Source organism: Canis lupus, chromosome 36 (assembly GCF_048164855.1).
Source record: "Canis lupus baileyi chromosome 36, mCanLup2.hap1, whole genome shotgun sequence".
In the NCBI taxonomy this organism is placed as follows: Eukaryota; Metazoa; Chordata; class Mammalia; order Carnivora; family Canidae; genus Canis; species Canis lupus.
This window is the reverse complement of record NC_132873.1, coordinates 24,858,894-24,882,819: the sequence shown is the minus strand read 5'-3', so window position 1 is coordinate 24,882,819 and position 23,926 is coordinate 24,858,894. Positions and strand designations below refer to the sequence as shown.

The 23,926-nt window shown below is 38.4% G+C and overlaps 1 protein-coding gene across 1 annotated transcript in view; it reads right to left on the bottom strand.

Moving 5' to 3' along the window:
* The window catches only part of HECW2 (HECT, C2 and WW domain containing E3 ubiquitin protein ligase 2), a 364,266-nt gene that overhangs the window by 148,233 nt on the left and 192,107 nt on the right, over positions 1–23,926 (bottom strand). Inside the window, exon 3 of the mRNA XM_072812656.1 lies at positions 2,472–2,579. Within this exon, the coding sequence (XP_072668757.1) occupies positions 2,472–2,579 (108 nt within the window). The remainder of the gene's footprint in view (positions 1–2,471; positions 2,580–23,926) is intronic.

The following is a 23,926-nucleotide window of genomic DNA, read 5'->3' as shown; positions in this document are numbered from 1 at the left end:
GCCCATGAACTTAGGTCAATGTTCAGAGAATTTTATTTTGCCTGAACTTCTGATGAGCTAAAGATAAATTTTCTTTCTAAAGACGAAAGCAAAAGTTTTTAAATGTCATGAGTTTTCAAGATCAGAGGCTGAAAATATAGAAGCTGTCTAACCCCTCCCCACCAATTTTTTATAAGTCCCATGCCATCAGATCCAGAGATTCAAGCAAAACTTCATTATGCTGGGAAGTCCCCCAGGTCTGCTCTAGCCAGATACGCGGTAAAAAAAAAAAAAAAAAAAAAAAAAAAAATGTCTAAAAGACACAGACCACACTATGAAGCACTCATATAAATACCACAGGAGGTTTTTACATTGAAAGGATAGGCATGTGTGCTGGAGGAGACTTTGTTCTGATTAATTAAGATAAACTTCATACTAGAACCAAATCTTTCTGTAATTCTCATTCACTGCCTTGGATTTCAATACACACGACTTTTCTCAAGCCCTTACAAAAACATATTACTGCATATTTCCAGTTTTACATTCATGATACACAATATTTCCAATTTTGTGTGTGTAGAATTAAGGTGGAATTCAGAGGAGAAAATAAAACAATGACAAAACCCTACTCTTTTCTTCATTTCCAATTCCTAGCTTCAATGTCAAGCTTATTTCTATTAAATACTAGAATGAGGTATAAAGAAAAACATTCATCCAGACGGAGATATTAGTATACTGTGATCGGCCAGGACATTATAAATCTCAAAAGCTTTTGGGAGGAGAAGTAAAATCAATTGCAGCAAATGGGATACTCTGTAAATGGGGTTTGGTCACACAGTATGTGATACTGACTTCTTCCCAGGTTGTTCAAATGGGCCCCCCAACTGGAATCTGCACACTCTCTCTAGAGGCCACCATTCCTAGCAGTCTGGCATTCGGGAGAGAACAGGAAGGTTGTTTTGCCTTTTCCCCTTGAAGTTCAGTTGGCAATATTCCCCAGCTACGTCAGCCTCTTAAACCCTGGGATCCTTTCAAAGGAGGAATTATATTGAATGAAAGCAACCCATTCCACTGTCTCCCACATTCTTTTATCACTTATTTTTCTCATTAGAAGATGGCGGTGCCAGCTGGGCCAAATGTTGGAAGAGTAACGAAAAGTAGAAATAAGCAAGAAAAACAAATCACCAAAATCTTACCTCCTAGGAAGCAGCCCATGTTCACGTTTTGGCAAATGTCTTTACAGACTTTAACCTATGTGTCATATTAGTTAGAATTGTTATATCTATCTGCTTCCCCCCCCCTCACTTATTGATATATTATGAGCATTTTCCCTTAAAGATTTCAGAAGAGACTCTAGCCAGTTAGTGAACTATGAAAAAAAAGACAGTCCTTCTGAGAGAGAGAAGGATGATTAGAGAAAGTTAGGAAATGCTGACCTACCAGGAAGAATGTGGAAGAAATGATCTGATGTCTTTAATGACAATTCAAAGTAACAGATGTTAATCTTTGAAAATAATTTTTTATATGACAGAAATTTATATACTTCAATAAAAACGTGCTTATAGCAGGTTCTCATTTCATCAAACTTTACTTTATATTTTAAAGTTTAATAAGTACCATCCTTCATGCACACACTTTCCTATACGAAATCTCTTGAACACAGAAAACTTAATTCTTATGAAAATTAAACAACTCAGAAAATTTTTAAATAGTCCATTTTTCCACATTAATGAAGAATTCTCCAAATGTAAAAAGTTAATTTGAACCGCCCAGTAAATATGTATCCATTCACACTTCCATCTATCCCACAAAAATGTACATACTATGTTCTCAATAATATTAGTGGCAAACATAAATACCCTCCTCCACCTAAATAAAAAGGAATGAGATATTTCCGTGAACCATGTACTACGTATAGGCATTTATATTTACAAATAAATACAACATCAGGTCAACTGGGTAACGGCTGAGTTATCTGCAGCCAATTTCTGATTCTTAAAATTGACCTCTACGTCACCATGCCCAGACTCTCTCATCTAATGGTAAAGACCAGGACGCAAATGCAAGAGTCACTGCTGCTGGGAAAAATAATAGCAAAGTATGCTATAGGCCCAGAAAATTCTTAAATTAACTGAAATCTTATTCTTTCTACTCCCTGAAATTAATATAATAAATATTAATTACAAATGCAGATACCAGGGCACATAAAACGTGTAAAGTATTAAAATACCCAAACATGCTTTATATACTCTGCATTCACAAGGTATATGGAATGTGCCTGCGTATATACATACACATATATGTTTACATACTTTCAAAATATGTGAACATTCTCTAACAAGCATTTCCTATTTCCAAGTTTGAAGACACGTGGCATAAATATGTAAATCAGAGGCAAAAACTTTCATAATAAATTTAGAAAAGACTCCCTAGATTTCCGCATATTTATGGAACGTTCAGTAACAAACTTCTATTTCTCGCTTGGTACTTACGTTCCATGAAATAGGGCCCAGGCTCAATTCTCCATACAATTTGCCCTTTTTGAGTTCCAGTCACACCCCTGTTCTTAGAATCCCAGAAGTTGGCTGGAGAATTCTCATCTGGAAAAACCAAACAAACACTTTTCAGTTTAATTGCAACCTGTATGTCCTCCCCTAGCTCAAAGACTAATACGAGTTCTAAAATAAAGGAAAGAAAAGATAAAGGGGGAAATATTAATGAACGCTGTTAGAGGTGACCAGCCCCCGGCTGATTATTACCCTGCATTTCTGCTCTTGCACTGACATAGGAGAACTGGGGAGGACACTGAAGGAAGTTGGCATTTCTGGGCTTGGCCCAGTTAATCAACGTCACCGAAAGACAAAACTGGAAAGAACAAGGGATACGACTGCTGCTGCATCAGTGGTGAACTGATCCATCATAAGAAAGGGGCCGGGTGCACTCCCATCTGTAAAATCCAATATAAAAAAACAAAGGAAGAGCAAAGCAAATCCCAAAATGGGATGAAAAAAAAGGGGACATTAAGCTAAGAAAATGAGTGGAGACAGAGTACAGGTTTGCCAGGAACGGTGTTCGGGGGACACCAACCAAGTCATCAAGTCTGCAAGGATAATTTTCTAGAAAAGGTCAAAGGCAGTAAATCTTGAACAATACAAGAAGAGAGTGGTTAAGCTTTTGTATGGATAGAAAGGACAGTGACCTGAAGGTTAGGCCTGAAGGCAGCATTTCCCAAGCTTTCGGACCCCATGGCACACAGAATATGGTACTATTTGTAGGACACACTGGGACTAAATGAAGGAGACGCTTGTAACTTAAAATGGCAGGCAGGGGTGCCTGGTGGCACCAGGCTCGGCCCCCTCCCCGGAGGCTGAAGGGATCCGTATTTAATCATTTGCCCGCATCCCGTTAGTCTGAAGCTCTGTCCTAGGGCCTAGAATAGGAAATAAAATGAAAAAGACGGCCATTCACAGTTTTTTAGGTACACGAAAATGTATACAGTGACATTGGCTCTTAAAGTCAGAGGTGCAAAAATAAATAAATAAATAAATAAATAAATAAATAAATAAATAAAGTCAGAGGTGCTTCATTTGTCCCCCCAAATCCCTTTTGCAGGAGGAAAGATTAAGGACACATTTTAACTGAGCGCTGGGATAAACAACACATGGTGAAGTAAGAGCGACACTAGAAAAAGGAGAGGTGGAGAAAAGGCCGCAAGCTCGAGGGAATAATCCTGAGAAGAAAAACTCCCCTTTTGTTTTCCATGCTTCTGAGCATGAAAGAAATAGAAAGTGGACCAGAGGGAAAGATCAGACAGGCCGGGTCTGAGAGGTTGCGGACCGTGGTTGTGTTAGGAGCCAACTATTTTCATCACAAGCCAAAGAACTCTGGGAGGATGGGTCCTCCCTGCCACGGGCAGTCAGCAGGTTGTAAGGCAAAAATTCTTTTTGTGGAAGGAGGAGCCACTGTTCTCGGTAAGAATGGAAAAGTATGACCCACTCATGCCATCACCTCCTCTCCTAAACAAACACCACAGGCAAACCACTCCATTCCACCACAGAAACAGAACAGCAGTGCTTGTGATCGGTGTCATGTGGCCCCTCAGGGCAGATCCTGATCGCTGCCCATCCACTGAGCTTCCTCCTTGCCAAATGAGCCCCAATTTTATCCGGGGCAACGATGCTTCCAGTTAAAAATACTTCCCTCTCCAGAATGCCTTGCAGCTAAGGACGGCATGTGGCCTCGCTATGGCCAGTGAGACGTGAGTGGAAGTCTACTGGGCAGGACTTCTGGGAAAGCTATTATTTTACTGATTCAAAAAGGGCAGACTCAATAATCCTTTTTGTTCTTTCCTTACCCCTCTCCTTGGATGAGTGCTACATGCTAAGGTAAGGATGGCAGAGCAAAAAGCCAGAAGCAGCCATGACAAATCCTTCAGCCCTGAACCACCTGCCTTCAGACTTCTTGCTACCTAGGCAAAAATAAATTCCTATTTGGTTTCTGTTACCTGCAGCTTAACACAATTCCTGACATATATACTCACCATCCTAAAAAGCGATCAGTGATTTAGACTCCTCAGGCCTGACTTGGCCTAGAATCCCCAACACTGCATCACTGCTTCAGTCTAGACCGCAAAAAGACTTGCTCCCCTTCTAGAAGACAGGTTAGTGGGCAGAGCTGCTTGGAGAGAGAGACTCTTATGTTTTTGCAAATAAATGTACATAATTTTTTTTTTGTTTGGCTATTGGTCACTGGAAGGCAGAAAAAGCTGGACCCTGCAAGGAACAGAATATAGACATAGAAGTAGACGGTGTCCAACCATTCAAAATACTTTAAAAAAAATGTGGCTACACACATAAGAAACTTTCTGAATATATTGTGAGAGTTTCCTCTTGAGGCCTCAGGAAAGATGAGGCACCATTATATCTTATTTAAGGAGTAAGCACCAGGATCACGGTGATAAAAAGCAGAGGTAATAAAACTGTACTTGTTAATGTGACCTCCCTGTAAGAAGAGGTTTGTACTTCTGGTGTTACCTACCTTTGCTTCCTTCAAAGGCATCAGGTAAGCCAAACAAAATGTACACTTCTGACATAACCTTGGGAAGAAGGACCACTGAGGAGCAGAAATAGAATGGGAGGTAGTGGGATCCCTGGGTGGCTCAGTGGTTTAGCACCTGCCTTTGGCCCAGGGCGCGATCCTGGAGACCCCGGATCGAATCCCACGTCAGGCTCCGGGTGCATGGAGCCTGCTTCTCCCTCTGCCTGTGTCTCTGCCTCTCTCTCTCTCTCTCTCTGTGACTATCATAAATAAATAAAAATTAAAAAAAAAAAAAGAATGGGAGGTAGTAATGGGATGAGGAGAATCACTGTAGGTGACCCGAGCGCCAGATGGAAGGGAGCGTGAGCCTCCACACATCCCTTACATTCCTCCTAGAAAGGCACTTTGAGAACCAGTGACAGTGTCTGTCTCTTGTTCCAAGAAGGGTCATTAATAACTCTTTCCTTGCCAGCCACATCCACTTCAAGGTAGAAATACTGCACTGTGTCGAGTAGAAAATAGGGAGAAGAGTGATGGGTGCTTGTTTCCAAGAGTCTTTACCAAGAAACAGATCTGTGTATTCAATTTACCCAACAGTTCCTGTGGGTTGGGATAAGCCATAGATAGATCTTTGACTTTAATTCCCCTCATTGGCTCATAGGTCATGTAGACAGCTCTATTTGGTGAAATTTGTGATATTTAAAGAAAAAAAAAAAGACTAGTTGAAGCCAAGTGTTGAAAATGTACTATGAGTATTCAGGCTCATGTGGAATTCAAATGTCCCATAAAAATGAGAAATGGGTCAGAATTAGGATGAGCAAACCCACAGGAGAAGTTTGATGGATCTGTTCTAATTTAAAAATGCCACAGCAAGAGACCCACCCTGTAAATCTCCATGAGGAAGATCTTATTCCCCACCAAGCACAGTGTCTGTCACATAGAAGATACCCAAGTTGATTAATAATCTGGTTATTCTAGATTGAAATTTTTCTCTGATAAGTTTATGTTTCTGATAATTCATTATGTCTGAAAGAGACAAGCACTTCTGGCAATGGGTGGCAGCTACCCTTAATTGAAAATATCAAATCCATATAAATAAGCCAGCTTAGGAGCACAGAGTATAAATTATTTTGACATGATTCTCACAACCTCCACCACTACTACCGCTCCCATGCTGCTAACTAGCACAACTCTGGCCAGCCTTGGTCACACCACATAAAGAACGACTAGAGTGACTCATTCCTATTCTTTGTTTCAAGACCAATTTTAATTGGTCCCTCAGAGTAAAACTTTCCTCTTTAAGTAGGTTAACACCTTTGTTGAGGTTGGAGTCAATTCTAGTCTAGACCCAGAACAACTTTTCCGTGATAGCCGTTTTTATGCTGACATCTATTTTTCATGGATGTCTAAGGACATAATATTTTTCCCAGATTGTAGAAGTAGTTTTCCTTTTCCCCTCATCTAATATGTATATTAGGTGATTTGGTCTTTTTTAAAAAATCCCAATTCGAAGTAAGAAAAATAACTGAATATAAAATATATACTAAACAGAGGGTTCTATATCCCCTATAGGTAGAATGTGGACATAATTATAAATCTAATTATATAATCTAATACCATCTTTTCTGTATCCATACTTACTCTTGGCCTTCTTGCCCAGGGTTCTACCCCTGTTATGGTGGAGCCTTTGACCCAATCCCCTCCACACATAACCAACCATCTCTCACTTTGTTTCTTCCTTTAAACCTAAAAACATGTCAGCTTTCATGAGGCACATTCCCTGGTTCTGACATTACTCTTGGACCGTTACCATTCTTGCTTGCTTTCCCATTCTCATTCTTATTTCTCTTCCTACTAGGATTAAAGTGCCTGTTCTACAATTGAAATAGTCTATTTTCTAGGAGCGCATATTATAGAGACTTGGGTAACTTTTAAGCTGGAACATAATTACAAAGAAGAAACACTGCAGATGTTTAATTCATGTACCTAAGTACCTTCTTTAAATCTAATTTTGTTTGGTAGCATTTATATAAAGCTTGTCCACTCGTGTCTCATATGTCTTCTTTGTTCTCTTACAAGTCTAGTTGGTGGTACATTTTCTCTAAATAGAAAGCAAAGTACATATGCAAAAAAAAGCCCTAAAATCCTTTCAATATAATTTTATACCTATCTGTTTAAGAAAATTATGGGAACATGATCAAAAAAACTTGAAAATCTTCACTCTTGCCTATTTTAGCAATCCATGATACTTTTGTGAAGGGATTTCATCTAGCATTGTTTTTTTTTTTTTAATGACTCTTTAGGGCTATTTAAATTTATTCTGTTATTAATACTGGAATTAATTCTGTTAAGTCTGCTTCTCCAAGGAAAAAACAAATAAAGTGTTTGGACCCAGAAAACAAAGGCACAGAGATAGAAGATTACACCATATACAATTCTCGTAACTATAGATTATAGGGGCTCAGAGAATTTTCTCAGATCTAATTAATTAGGTCAGAAACAGGCCCCCTTTCCTTAATTGAAACCACATTATCTTTAGGAGGAACATGTGGGGTCTTAAACAAAATCTCTATATAACCAAACTTACCAACATCTCCTGCACATTCACTAGGAAACAAATCATCATTGGCCACTTTTCCCTTTAGCTAATTGATCCTCCACAACAATGATTGCCCAGCTCCATTGCTCACTATGAATATCCTGAAGGTTTCCTTAAAATGCAGATTCCTGGGCTGCTCTTCCAGAGACTTGGGTTCAGTAGGTTTAAGTTAGGACACAGGAATCTGAAGTTTAGCGAACACTCTAAGGAGCTGATTCTGATAGAGATACTACTACAAAGACCACACATGGAAACTCTGTTCTATGGTTATTTCCAGGAATACTGAGCAATCACAGCAATGGTTTGGACTGTGCACATCTCTGATGACTGTTTCTCTCATTTGTTAGCTTGTTCATTTACTCACTCATTCATTCATTGAAAAGCATTAAATGACTGCCTGCCTACTATGGAAGATAAGGAAGACCCATTTCCTGCCATCAGGAGACCACAGTGTGGTAGGGAAGACTGACACATAAGGTACAATGCAATGTCAAGAGTGCCATGATTGGGCTGTGTGTACTTTATACAGTTAAAGAGGCGCAGAGGAGGAATAATTAGCACTCCCTGTAACTGTGTGGAATTCATATGGCTCTGGATCTATCAGGTTTGATGTATCTTGGGGAGGCACAAAGGAGATATCCTTTGGATATCTACACGTTAGGCCAGTCATTAAGGTGCCTTATGCATTCCTCTGCTTCGCTGTTCCATAGACATACTATGTCTATGGACATAGACATGTCTATGCAAAAATTTTTGCAAATTTTGCTTTACTACCCGGAGCTCATTTTTTAGTTCTATGAAAGGTCATCAGAAACAGGAAACAAGTGGCCATATTTAGAGCCGAATTCAGTGGCAAAAGCTATTGTCATTGCCTGGGCCCCAGGATGTTATCTTTTTCATCCTTGGAAAAGTAAGATTAATTATATTAACCCACAATATGATTGTAAAGAGTCATTTAAATAATGAATTCTCTAAAATGCCACAAAAGCTAAAACAATGTAAGCAGAGAGACTCAATTTTTTACAACTCCTTTCCCATAATATTTAATATGCAGAGATCACTATGAAAATTATCTTTAAAAGAGTATTTTTTTCCTGTTCATGATTTTGATTCCAGAAAATGTCCTCTGAATAGGCTTTTAAGGTAATAAGAGAATATATAGGTGATATGACCAGACATCTCAAATACATCCAAACAAAATTTGAATTTGCAAATGTTTCTATATCTATGTTAATATTACAGTACTGGAGATAAAACAGGAACAAAAATATATATGCTCATAGCCTCCACTCTTCTATCAATCAACTCGGGAGTTACGAAAAGATAGGATTTTTTTTAGAAAAATGTCATGTGAAGATTATGCCAGAGAGATGAAAAATGATGCTTGCAAATTTTCTTTTGTTAAAGTAATCTCTCCCTACATTTTCTCACAAATGGCATAAACATCTAAGTTGTTTTAAATTACTTTTTGGATACAAATTGAATATAACTATGCCCTAAGATGGGATCATAAGGGAGTCTGGCTTATTCTGGCTATACTTGAAAATTAGATGCCCTGGGATTTAGGATTTGGAGAGCAATATACTAAACTACAATTTGAATCAAAATGTTCATTAAAGAGCTGGGCAAAGAGCACAATTTCACAGGGACTGTTTGCTATTCTTAACCATTTTGTAAAGTTTTTTGCAAATTTTCTACAAGTATGTGCTGGGCAGGTTATGGAATCCTGCTGCAATGTGACAGGAAGACTCTGACAACAACTTTGGGATCTGAACTACATTGCAAGGGAAGGGGGAGTCTCTACCAATGACTGCACCAAACAGAATATAAATTTTATTAAGTCCTATGAGAATTTATTAATAACTTTCCTCATGAATTTGCAAACGTGACATTAGTTTTAACCTAGTCTCCCTAGATGCCCAATTTCTAACACTGAACTCACTCTAGTTGAAAAAAAGAATGTGTCAGATGTTTTTAGAGATTATGATCCTGCTACCACAACACTAATGACTATGGCTTGGTACTCACTTGAATAGCGATTTTCCTATAGATACCAGAAAGATCTGCTGATTAAAATACACTAGAGATGGGAGAAAAAGGCACAGCACATCACAGGACAAGAACAAACAAAAGCAACAGCGGCTCAGAGAAGCTGATGACCAGTCTGCAGGGTCTGGCCTTGGGGTACGTGTGCACTGAAAGGCATGTACATTGATGCACTGGCAGGATGAGAGCACAGATGTGTTGATTCAAGGCCATGTACCCCCAAAGCATGAGAGAGATGTTTTATGGTTATCCTCTATGGCAGGCCATCTACCAGGGTGGTAAACCAACCTGGAAAATGGGAAATCTTTCACTAGATCCACACTGGATGACTTAGAGCCAAGTCCTAGGCACACCTCTGAGGGAGCCTCCTGGACACCCACACCTCCAGACATATATCCAGTGGAGACAAGTGTGCTGTTAAGCAACTTCCTATATAACATAGTTGATCCCAACCTAATGATTAAACACTCATTTTGACAAGGGAGGAAACCACCAACAGATTAGCGAGAGGAAACACTTGAACTCGTTTTGGTAGATACCTCCTAAGAGTTTCAGTCATGGCCCAGAATACAAGCTAGTAAAGCAGTTCAGAGATGGCTTATATGTCAGGCACCGTTCTACTGCTTTGTCTTTATCGATTCCTTGACAACTCTAACAATCCTTTGAGGTAGGTACCACTGTCAGATTCTAAACGATAGGAACTTAGGTACAGAGAAGTTAGGAAATCTGTCCAGGATCCTGAAAGTAGTATGTGCACAGTGAACCCAGAGACCATGTCCTTGATGCTAGATCACACCTTCCATCTAGACCACTGTGATGAGTCTGAATTCCTGAGGCTGAGGATGATGGAAGGTCACCGGAAAACTTAAATCAAGGAAGTAACATGATCCATGTTTTTTTTAAGAAAAATCCTTCTGGCTGCCACGTGCAGAATGGACTGTAGAAGTGGGAGAGAAGATGGCCCGTGATGCTTCACACCCAGGCCCAGCACCAAGCACTAAAGCCATAACCTAAACGTGACCCTCTCCTCCCGTCTGCATCTTTTGTGTGCAGACAGAGCTGTGGTAGCTATAAATAGCCACCCTTAGTGCAAAAGGCTGTGAATCAATTCCAGACTCTCCACTCCAACGACCCTGCGAGGTGACTCATCCACCTCTAAGCTCTCTCCAAGTCCAACCACCAGCCTGAATTTCACTCTTTAAGCCCACCATGCTCTTCCTGTCCCTCTCCCTATTCAAACAACTCCCCTAAAGTCCAACTTTCCCACACTCAACCTTAATCAGTCAAAACAGAAAGCTCAGATTCTCCGTCTCTTAGTAACTCAATAAAACCCCTAATGCAACATAATTAATATATCGCTGGCATTCAGTCCACATAGCCCTTCTGTTCACCAACATAAATATGCTTTATTTTTTTAGGTACAAATCCTTTATTACAGGTATCAAGAGAGTAATACATCGCTTGATAATGATGTTGCCAGACTGCGGCTATTAGGTGATGGTAAGATCCCAGAATTTTGAGAAACAGCAGACCTAAATTTAAATTCCATCTCTCTCATCTACTGGATCCATAACCTTGTGCAAATCTTAAAACTGGATAGACTCCATCTCTTTAATTTTTTTTCCATCTCTTTAATTTATAAAATGATAATGGCACCTAGCTCACAAAGCTGTGAGGAGTACATGGGTACAGTATTTGAACCTGGCACATATTAGGAACTACATGTGTGGGGTTTAGAAATTTTTAAATCCATTTCTTCCTTCTTTCTAAAAAAGTTATGTTTTTCTTTTAATATTTAAAAGTGCAGATCCTCAACCTCATTTCCTTAGTTTTTACCTTTTAAAATTTCTTTAAATAATTTTATCCTAATTTCTCATAGATGTATGTAAATTAAAACAAAAGCACGCTGATTTACGTGTTTTTGGTGACTGCTTTCTTAATCTGGATGACAAATGAGCAGACAGTAGAAGTGCAGTCCACACGTACAATGAGAGTACATTATGCCATTACACACCTAACATGGTCTCTCACACAGAGGAAATCAATCTGCACAGTTCTTGGGTGGAAGGTCACTTGAAGCCTAAAATTCTGTCAATGAGCTTTAAGTTCAGCTTAATAAAGAACAGGCAGGGATGCCCTCATCTCCCTACACAATGAGACTTGGATTGTGAATATCGTGTTTGACTTGGCAATCTCTGTTGTGGCTCTATGTGTGTCAAAAAGTTGCCAGGAACGACAATGAGGTTTTGATTATATATCCCTCCTTTCTTTCCTCTAATGATTTTCTTTAATACCATACATACACTAAGCTCTCGCTCAAAGATAGTCCCTTTTAATACTAAGCGAAGTTTAAAAGCAACCTCTAGAATCTTCAGGATGTTACTTTTATATGAACCTAATAGCTGCAGATTCTGAGACACGTACAACCATTATATCTATAAAATAAGAAGTTCAGCACAAAAGCATCCTTCAGTGATGGGTAAATCACACCTTTAATCTTAGCTCATATAATAAGATCAAGAGCTATAATGGCTAACTTGATTTAAAGAAAGAGGTTACCCTTATTGAAGTGAACCAAATACGTTTTGGAGCTAATCCAAACTCAGTCTGAAAATATTAGTTGGAAGTATGTGAGAGCAATCTTTCTGGAACATTCATTGCTACTAATCCTTAAGAATAATTTTGCAGATGTGTCTATTCTCCATGGATCCCTCCTCATAATGGCTTGATCAGAAGATGAAGCACTTTCCAGAGATTAGATGGCTCACCTGAATCCTTATTAAGCCATCAACTTTCTTTTCATTAAACTAAGCATTTTTCTATGTTTCTAAATGAGGGCACTACTGGGTCTGTCCAATACACTGTAGCAACAGTAGCTTCCTTGGCGCTCTGGAACTAAATGTCAGTTGCATGCTTTATATTTAAGACAATAAAAAATAGCATCCCCACCCACCTTGAGTACCACTGATTGGCATTTTGTAGTCCACAGGCACAATTTTTCATTGAAAAAGGATTAGGATAGAACTGAAATTTTGCCCTGGATTCATCCTATCTTTCAAACAATTAGAGCAGATTTCAAAGGTCTACAAGAAGCTGGTTCAGTTTACTACGATTGCCACAAGAAAATCTTAACAAAAACATGATTTTATTCTCAAATTAAAGTTTTGTTGTAAGATCACTGTTAAATCAACAGTTTCTAAAATGTGAATGTCTACGAGTACTTGTCCATATAAATATTACATTACAAATAAATCTGCTTTAACATCTCATTCATGAGAGAAGAGCTTTAAAATCTGCCAAAAAATATTATTATCCAGAGGCAGATAACGTGTCATAAAATCTATTTAGGGGCAGCCCCGGTGGTGCAGCGGTTTAGCGCCGCCTGCAGCCCGGAGTTTGATCCTGGGGACACTGGATCAAGTCCCACGTCCGGCTCCCTGCATGGAGCCTGCTTCTCCCTCTGCCTGTGCCTCTGCCCCCCTCTCTCTGTGTCTCTATGAATAAATAAATAAAATCTTTAAAAAAAATCTATTTAGATTCAAATGACATTTTAAAGAACATTATTATAGGTAGAACCTGTACTTAACATCACTGTAAAGTAATTCATTTGAAATCACTGGGACTCTAGAAATTCAGCAAAAGGTCCACATATTTTTAAATTTTTAAAAGATTTTTTGAAATTTATTTATTTGACAGAGAGAGAACAGAGCAAGGGAGAACAAAAGAGAACACGAGTGCGGGAAGGAGCAGAGGGAGAGGGAGAAGCAGACTTCCCACTCAGCGGGGAGCCTGACACTGGGCTCCATCCCAGGACCCTGAGATCATGACCTGAGCCAAAGGCAGAAGGCAGCCACTTAACTGACCGAGCTACCCAGGGGCCCCGTGTATAAAAGTTTTAAATGCTTTAATCCTAGCACTGATGGATATCGAGTTGTCAAATGATTAAATGTGATAAGCACACCACATAGGTTGTTAATAAGAAATCAGGTGAGAGAGAGTAGAACTCATTTCACAGAACTTTCTAATATCTTACCTCATAGAGTCCCAAAGGGGTTCTCTCTGCCTTTGCCAGGATTGAATCCATGTCATTTCAAATCAGATTTAGGAAGCAGGAAGAAGAAGCATGTTCCATTCTCCTTAAAATCATGTACCTGGCCCACCCACTTGGCAATTTCATTCATAGAAGTGGCCAGCACTGAAGTCAGATAGTTCTGGAGTCCTAACGTGGCTTTGAGAGCTCCGTGGGTCCACCCTACTGATGATCCTGCTTCTCCTTCCTCTTTCCCAAAGTTCTAGAAATGAAATCCTAAGCAGGATTTGAGCAGACCTCTACCAGCAGACTCCTGTCCAGCTAAGAAAACATTGAGAGCCACTCCCACTTTTCCTCAAGACTTACCACTGTTCAGGCATCCTAAATGAAAACAACACAACCTATGAGCGTCCCTCAGGCTGAGGCCGTTGTGGCCACACCCTGTAAAGGGTACAGGATGCAATTGCCCCATCCTCCCCTCGGCTTCCTTCCTTTGCTTTTCCATTGGGAAAATTCCAAAGAATGAGTTATGTGTACACACACACACACACACACACACACACACACACACATTCATACAGAGTGAGCTGATGTCAACAAACTGTTATCATAGGGGAGTTTTCTAACTGATTTACTAAGAATAGAGTGCTCATTATCTGGAAACTCTAATTTACTGCTATGATTAATCAGATATAGCATTCATTTAGGTACTCAAAAGGGCTTACAGCATTCTAACTAATCCAGAGTCAACTCTGTGGATTTGTGATTCCAAACTGTAAAGATAGACTAAAACTTTTTGAAACATCAGCTAGCTTTCAGGAAAACCCAAAACTGTGGTTATCAATCCTGAGGTTATCCTCAGACGTGATTTTTAATGCAAAAATGGATGCAAAACATCAATCTAGCTGTCTTCTCAATCTAGCTCTTGTCTTATCCGAGGAAGAGGTTGTAGTGAAGAATTTCCAGATGAGATGCATTGTTCTTTAATGGAAAAGGGGCCTCCTGAAGCTGGGCCACCCAGGGTGGGGGTTGCAATTATTAAGCGCTGCTTGAATGGATCAATGCATTCACAGGCTGCAGGACCATATCTTTCCAGCAAACTTCCAGGAAAGCAAGACAAAATATCCTCATTTGTCACATATCTTGCTGTAAAATGAGACAGACCGGATTTAAGGTCTGTGATATATTTAGTGGATATAATTTTCTCTCTACTGTTTCCTTAACCCAGACATAATTGGCCATAAAGCTTCAAGGGGCCATAAAGCTCAGGGCTGGTTCTACAATAGACTATGTGGACACAGCAGCCTGGCACTCCAGAATCACTACCAGGCCTCTTCTGACATGTAAACTCTGCCCAGTGTTAGAACAAACCACTGTGGATTCTTGGGTGTGTGCTAGCAAACAGCAATAAGAACAAACACGTACAGAAGGCCTACCATGTACCAAGGACACATCATAGATGCTTTAAAAATAGTCTGATGAATGGCATCGTGCTCTAAGGCTGAGGTTCATCATGTTATCAGGCCTCTGTTACAGATGGGGAAGCTGAGGCTCACAGGGAGGAAGTGATAACAAACAGGATTTAAGGGTCCGATCTGAATGGCACCCAAGCCCAAGCTCTTTCACAATACTACCTTTCTCAGATAACACTCTGGAAAATGGCAATCACCTCACTAACTCGACTTAGTCGCCCAAAGGGGGTTAGGAAAAAGAAATTTAGAAAGGATGAGTTCATTTCTTCTTATTGGCATCAAAGGTGTCTACAGCCTATGAATGACAGACTTCTCAACAATGCCAGCCTCTCTGTTTTCATCAACAGGCAAAAGTGTATAATCTTGAATTCTTGCTTATTTCCTAGTTATGGACCCACAAATTCTTAATGGGACTGGAAAGAAGCTCACCTGATGCTCCCACCAGTCTGGATCTCCAAGCCATGATTCTTTATCTTCCAAATATTCTAACATTTGCCAAATAGGCCTTTAATTGAACTGTAGGTTCTGGTCATCCATGTGTCACCAATAGTCACATGTGTGAAACAGGCTATTATCCTATGTAAGAGAAATCTATGTCCCCACAGTACAAGCCATTTTCATAAGGGCACTAGATTTCGAGGTTGATCAAGAAATTTACAAAGTTGATCAAGAGAGAGTAGATGATGCTAGAGCTCAAACTTAAACCATCACATACATGTACCTTTTCATAGAGATGGTATTTCTTTTTTTTTTTTAAGATTTTATTTATTTATTCATGAGAAACACAGAGAGAGAGGCAGAGACATAAGCAGATGGAGAAGCAGGCTCCTCTTAGGGAGCCCAATGCAGGACTCAATCCCAAGACCCTAGGATAACACTCTGAGCCGAAGGCAGATGCTCAACCACTGAGCCACCCAGGGATCCCGAGATGGTATTTCTTAAACACAGGTAGTTCAGCCAATGTCTCTTCAATCACAGTGGACTACTGCATTGAGAAGGTTCAGCCAGAAAAGCATATAGTGTCAGGCCTCAAGATTTATAGATGTTATTCCTTTCTCCAAACCACATCCCTGTGTGAAGAAAGACTTCAAAGACCAACAGCAACAAATAAAATGGGAAGCACATCAGTTCCAAATTTGTACCCATATAACATCTTAGCATTTTCACTCGCTATGATAACATATGGTACCAAGCATTGGGAGATAGTTCTGAATAAGACAAACATAGCCCCTGTTTTTTGTGGGGGGTTTTTGTGCATGTTTTTTGGCAGAGCTTCTATTTCAGAGGAGGGAGAAACACTAAATAACAAATACAAAATGAATTCTGTGGTTGCTATTATGATACATGCTACAAAGCAAAAAGAGAAGGTCTTAATGGAATGGGTGAGTTGCTGACATGACCCAGGCCAGAGAATAAGAGAAATCTCCCTCAAGGAATTAATTCAGGAACTAAACCTCTGAAGGATGGGTAAGAAGAGGGAAGAGAAAAGAAAGAACATTCCAGATAGAAGAGCTGTGCAGGGACCCTACGGTAGGATGCAGTATGGCACTTTCAAGGACTAAAGGAAGGCCAGTGTGACTAGAGCATGAAGGTAAGGGAGAGATGAGGCCAGGGAAGGAGGAAAGACTAGAAATTTTAAGCATCAGTGTTCAGGGAGAGAAAGGAAAGCTTAAGAATAAGGGTACGGAAACTGTCCCTTCATCTCTTCTCCAGAAGATCTCCTTCTGAAAGCCAATTGGTTTCACAATGGTCAACATTCAAAGTTATTGATCTAGCAAGGATGCCTGTGGGCGAATCAGTGCTTTGTGGATTTGAAGGGATTAATCACAGAAAATCAAAGGCATCACTTAACTAAAGTAGCTTATTCCCAAAAGCTCACAGAATGAATAAGTCATGGGAATAAAAGGCCCAGCACAGGGAATATGGTCAACGATGCCGGAATAGTACTGTGCTCACTTGCAGGGAGGATAGCACAATGTATAGGGAAGTTGAATCACTGTTGTGCACACCTAAAACTAATATGACGTTGTGTATCAACTATACTTAAATTAAAAAATTAAAATACAAAAAGAACGAAAAAGCCCACCACCACCCCACCCCACCGCACCCCACCCCCCGCCAACAAAGAGTAAAGCAGAGAAGAGCAAAGACACAATTCTTAGATGACGATACGAATTGGCAGTGGAAAAATTTAGCAGTGTCTCTTCCATCTGTCTTTATGCTGGCATGAAAAACACAAAACAGAATCAAGGTTAGCACATCAGGAAGGAACGACCTTTTTCCTGAAAAGCCGATTATGAATTTCCTTTGTGTTCATGCATTTTGCATGCCTCCGAGTCTGACATCACTCCTATGCATTATTTAAGCCCTGCAGTAAGTGTGTGCCTGTCTGCTACAACTTATACTGGAGGCTTTTTCTTCTGACATTGTGTTCATTCAACAGCCAGATGAATGCCGGTCTCCTCTTCGCTTTGCTTTCAGATTCCCCAAATCCTCCAATGGAAATACACACTGGTCTATGTATAAATCAGAAAACATTTTGAAAACCCGTTCAAAAATGAGACAACTGCTAAAAGGTCAGGGGTAGACGCTCAAATAAAAATCAGCTAATACATGCACATGAAACACATGGCTTTTAAATTTTAGCATAGAAACTGGTAGGGAATCAAAGTAAATAAAAATAATAAATCCTATTATCCAAAGTAAATCCAAAGTAAATAAAAATAATAAAGGCTATTATCTGTTACCTATTATGAACTTACACAACCCAGGCACGATGAGAGTGTATACGCACTCCCTCATTCAATCCTCAGAGTCCCCTTCTGGGCTGGTCATTACGATCCCATTTCACAAATAAAAAAACTAGTGGATGGAGAGACTGAATAACTTGCTAGCACATAGCTAAATCACAGGGCAAAAAAAGTAGCTGAATTTCAAATCGAGGGTCTGCATGATATCAAAGCTTAGCCACACATTTCTCAGTATTGTACAACTTTCCCCCAGAATAACTACTGTTCATCAAGTGACAAGAACTACACCTGACATTTTAGAATCATTAACTGATAGGATTCTCACAGCAATTCTGAGAGGTGCTATTATCCCTAAGATAAGGAAAGGGAACTCGGGGAGGTCTGGTGACTGGATCCAGAGCACACACTGGCAAGGCTAAAAGGTGCAGAGGAAGATTTTCCAGAAGCCTGCACAATTTCACAACAGCAACATTTCTGAAGAATACTGAGTTCAAGAAGAGTAAGTATGGGCATATTTTCTTAGGATTCTGTAGTTTAATCTGGAAAATTATCATTATGCTTTGGAAGATAGTAATATCCTCAAAAGACTGATTTTCTCATCTTAGATGGATAAGAAAATCCTTTTATCTATGTCCACTCAAGCCAAAATACCACGATTGTGATCCACAGCTTTCATCAACAAGAATAAATTACTCTCATTTTTCTATTTCTAATAGACCCATACCTATAGGCTGTGGTAATGTGCCAAACATAGAGGGGCATGCACAAATAAGAATAAATGTGGTTTTTTTCCTTTCAGTAATTTCCACAATAGAATTAAAGAACCAGGTATAGCAGGTTTCCTTTATTTGACTGACTTGTATCTGGAAATGTGAAGGATATATTTCTCCTTATGGGTAAATTTTGTATGAATATATTAGAATGTTATTTTTACTTGCTGATGGTGTATCAATCCTATGTTAATGTACGATTAACAAAATATTAAGGCAGTCTGTGTATAATCCCACCTTACTCATTCAACTCATAACAACTGTTTAACTATATGGCTAATAGGTTCTGCAGCTATGCCATTTGTTATTCGAAATAAAATTATGTTGTAAAGTAGGGTGAACTGAAGAATAGATTTTAGGCATGTAAAACTCTGAAAATAAAATTAAGCCAATAAAGAAGGATATAAAATTATTTTATATGTATTTGTGTGTTGTTTTCATTTGTAAAATGAGAATATTACCTTTTTCCAATTATGCATATGACTGAGAGAGCAATGAACTCTATAATATACCCCGGAGATTCTCTGCTAAAAGCACCTATGTAGAGACTGCACTATATTCACACAGGGAACATTTTCAGGATTTATGATTTACCACCGTAGTACACGAAGTAGAAACAATCACATAGATTTCCAAACCCTGAAAGAATAATTCTCAAATTTTATTGTTAAATATTAGAAGCAATAAATAAATAAATAAATAAATAAATAAATAAATAAATAAATAAATATTAGAAGCATCTGGGACTTATGTTTAAAATTCAGACTCCATAGAGCAAATAGCAGGACTTCTGGTTCAGTAGTTACAGGATGGGTCTTAGAAGTCTGCGTTTTAAACAATTACCCCAGTAATTCTGATATAGGTGGTACTAGAACTACACGTTAAGACTTACTTGTCTACAGTCTCAAAACCTAATGAGACCATACATTAACGTATGTGTAAGTGTGAATGTCACATTTGATTTTGCAAATGTGTTTTATTAGAAGATAAAAAATAGACATGCATCTTTGTATCTCTGCAGAGTCCCCTACCCTAACAATTCTCATGATTATGTTCCATTCATTTTAAAAGAAGAAAAAGAGTGAGTAAAATAGGAAGACAAGCAAGTGCAGGAAAAATGAAGACAGAAAGGGATGCAAACATGAGGAAAAAAGCTTTCGTTTGTATATAAGTCTAGAACAGTACTTCTCAAAATATATGGACCAGCACTGGGTCATGAACTTACTGCTGATGATCTGAGATAAGAACAGAAATTGAACATGAGCCTTTAGAAACTTTTACAGAAATTTGCCAGAGTAATTCTAAATCTGTTCAATAATAATAATAATAATAATAATAATAATGAAAATGTGGACTTTCTGTAGATCTTGTTTTCATTTCTTTTTTTCTAAGCTTATTTGTATTGTATTTTACAAAAGATCGGTGTCTATGATGAAATGGAATGATCACAGGGAATCTGAGTAGCATTACCAGCTCCAGACAAGAGGGTTCAACCATGCCAGAGTTCAACCAACTCTGTCCAGTGAGCCCAGGATTAGACACAGTGACTTTTTGTGATATCATCTCAAAGGTTAGCAGCCAGAAAGAATTTATTGATGAATGTCCCCAAGAACATCCTTAACTTCTTATATTAGCTGAATCTGTCAGCAACTTATGAATCTACAGGTTTCTGTGAAACTATCAGTTTTTCTTTGTAACTTGTACCACCTTTTAGAATAACACTTTTAGTGAAATTTCCTTAAAAACTACTTTCAAGACATATAACTGCACATTTAGTTTATTATAAATGCTGTCTCTCAAATTTCACACAGACCCTTATATTTTAACATTTGAGGACTCAGTGAAGAACTCCATCCTCCCGTCAAGACCCTGTGAGTCTCTGCTGACATGAAACCATTGTCGCAGGCAGTTCTCAAAAGCAGGTCTTTTAACTGCTTTGGCCATCTTTGTATGAGGTCCTTATCAGCTATCTAATGATTTTCATAATATCTGGCAATGATAACAGTTAAAATAAGCACAAAGTATCAATACATTAAATTTATAATCCTAAGTACATGTGACACATCTCATTTGACAGTTTTCCTACTTCCTGGTAAACTGAATAATAATTCTCTCCTTTACTGAGACTTGCATTGGAGCCAGTAATAAAGTCCAATTCTAGAAATAGTCTCACAATTCCTGCTCAGGTCACTCTATTCCCTGGTGACCCCTGCAGTAGCTAGCTACTTTTGCTATGTGAGTGTTGCCAAAAATAACTTTTTTCTCCTCCAAGTTAAATATGGTGTTTATAAAAGGTGTGGGGCAGAGAATCTGGCAGCGTGGATCTGTACACACAACAGACAAAGTCACAATAATAGCAGCTGCTCTCCTACTTGCCAAGATCGCCAGCCAGGAAAAAAGAATAACGAGGATTTTTTTTTCCCTAAATAATTGTGTCCCCTTTTTAAAGAGAATAAAGTCAACCTTTAAATAGGTAAGCCCCTTCTATAATGTTTAAAAGTTATACATTCGGTCATAGGCTACATTTATTATGTTTTCTTAACATGTTTTCATAGAATTTAAGACAGTTACTTATATGACTAGGAGCTCTCCAAAAGCTTGTAAGTCCAGGACAGGAGAGAACCAGTCCTGCAGCCCGAATGGACACCGATTAGCTGGGTGAGCTTGCCAAATGATTAACCTTCCTAAACTTTAGTCCATCTGTGAAATGGGGTAAATAACGCATGACCAGCACAATTTCAAGACCATAAACCTACACACAGTGGGGATGCCTGGGTGGCTCAGTGGTTAAGCATCTGCCTTCCGCCCAGGGCATGATCTGGGGTCCTTGGATCGAGTCCCACGTCGGGCTCCCTGCAGGGCACCTGCTTCTCCCTCTGCCTGTGTCTCTGCCTCTTTCTCTCTGTGTTTCTCATGAATAAATAAATAAAATCCTTAAAAAAAAAGACTCCTTTAAAAGAAAAAAAAAAAAAAGCTACATGCAGTGAGCAGACAATGCCTGGCAAAGAGTATTTACTAATGGCAATAAATTCTCAGATATTAGTGCTGTTATTCTCACCAGAGAAGACTCTAAATCCTCGAAATCACTAGAGAAGTTTTTAGAATTTTATTTCTGCAACAAACACTGACTCTAAGTAGACACTTCCACCAGGAAGGCAGCTGCCTAGATGAACTGACCCCTGATCTGCCTTAGTTGATGATTAAACCGGGTTCAAGTTCAAACTTCCACTAAAATTCAATCAGAGAAAAAGATTTATGTTAATACCTTGTACTGTTTTACATACGTTTGTTTCAGCAATTGCTTTGGGAAAGGTTAAGTGAAGCAGATAAAACTAAAATCACAAGACATCTTTGTAAAAGTAGAGGGCATTCATCCAAAATGCCTTTCCTGGAACAAATGGTAACAACTTGTTTCCCTCCCACCCTTCCCTACCAAGCTATATTTAAGGGTCTGTAAGCATTTCCATCACAAATTGCTGTCATCAGGATTTGTAATTTTACCTTCTAATGTGTTTTAGAGTTTATAAATAAACACCTCAATCAAATTTTTAAAAGGCTATTGTTTTTTAAATTTAAAAACTTCCTTCAGTAAAGGATAATAGTACAGGGGGGAAAAAACAGAAACATCATAAAAGCAAAGATTATTTTACACATGAATAAAAAAAGATCCACCATGGCTTAATAAGCAAAATAAGACACGTGTCCTAGAAATATGTGCTACCTAAAATTATATAAATTCAGTAATCATTATGTCATGATCTGTAATAATTAGAAACTATGTAAGTATCCAAAAATAAATGGATAGGTACATAATGGCACAGCCAGCCACATCAGAGAATATTATGTTGCCATCACACAATATTCCCAAATTATTTAATAATTTGGGAATAATAATAATATAATTTGGGAATAATATAATTTAATAATTAATATTTAATAATTAAAAATTATTTAATGATATGGAAAATGTTAATGATATAATAAGTGAAAAAGCATACTGCAGAGCTATATACATAATATGAGCTTAACTGGGCTTGAAAATACATATATTTCCACCAACACACAGCTTCCTTTTTCTCCAGGTCCTCATCGACACTTGTTGTTTCTTGTCTTTTTGATTTTAGCCATTCTGACAGGTGTATGGTGATCTCTCGTGGTTTTGATTTGCATCTCCCTGATGATGAGTGATGTTGAGCATCTTTTCATGTGTCTGTTGGCCATCTGTACTTCTTCTTTGAAAAGAAATGTCTATATAGATCTTCTGCTCATTTTTTAATCAAATTGTTTGGTTTTATGGTGTTGAGTTATATGAAGTTCTTTATATATTTTGGATATTAGCCCCTTAATGGATATATCATCTGCAAATACCTTTTCCTATTCAGTAGGTTGCCTTTTTGTTGATGGTTTCCTTCATTGTGCAAAAACTTTAGTTTAATGCAGTTCCAATAGTTTATTTTTGCGTTCATTTGCCTTGCCTTAGGAGACATATCCAGAAAAATGTTGCTACAGCTGGTGTCAGAGAAATTACTGCCTGTGCTCTCTTCCAGGATATTTATGGTTTCAGATCTCACATTTAGGTCTTTAGTCCAGTTTAAGTTTATTTTTGTATACGGTGTTAGAAAGTGGTCCAGTTTCACTTTTTTGCATGTAACTGTCCAATTTTCCCAACATCATTTATTGAAGAGACTGGCTTTTCCCCATTGTATATTCTTGCCTTCTTTGTCATAAACTAATTGACTATAAAAGCACGAGTTTATTTCTGGACTCTCTATTCTGTTCCCTTGATCTTTATGTCTATTTTTGTGTCAGTACCATAATGTTTTGATTACTATAGCTTTGTAGTATATTTTGAAATCTGGAATTGTAATACCTCCAGCTTTGTTTTTCTTTCTCAAGATTACGTCTTTTATGGTTCCATATAAATTTTAGGATTATTTGCTCTAGTTCTGTGAAAAATGCTGTTTGGTATTTTGATAGGGATTACTCTGAAGCTACAGATAGCTTTGGGTGTATGGAAATTTTAACAGCTTTTGTGGAACACAATATGGAGGTTCCTCAAAAAATTAAAAATAGAAATACCGTATGACCCATAATTCCACTACTGGGTACCTACCCAAAGAAAATGAAAACACTAAAACACTAATTTTAAAAGACATACCCACTCCTATGTTTATTGTAACATTGTTTACAATAACTAGGACATAGAAGCAATCTAAGTGTCCCCTGATATATGAATAGGTAAG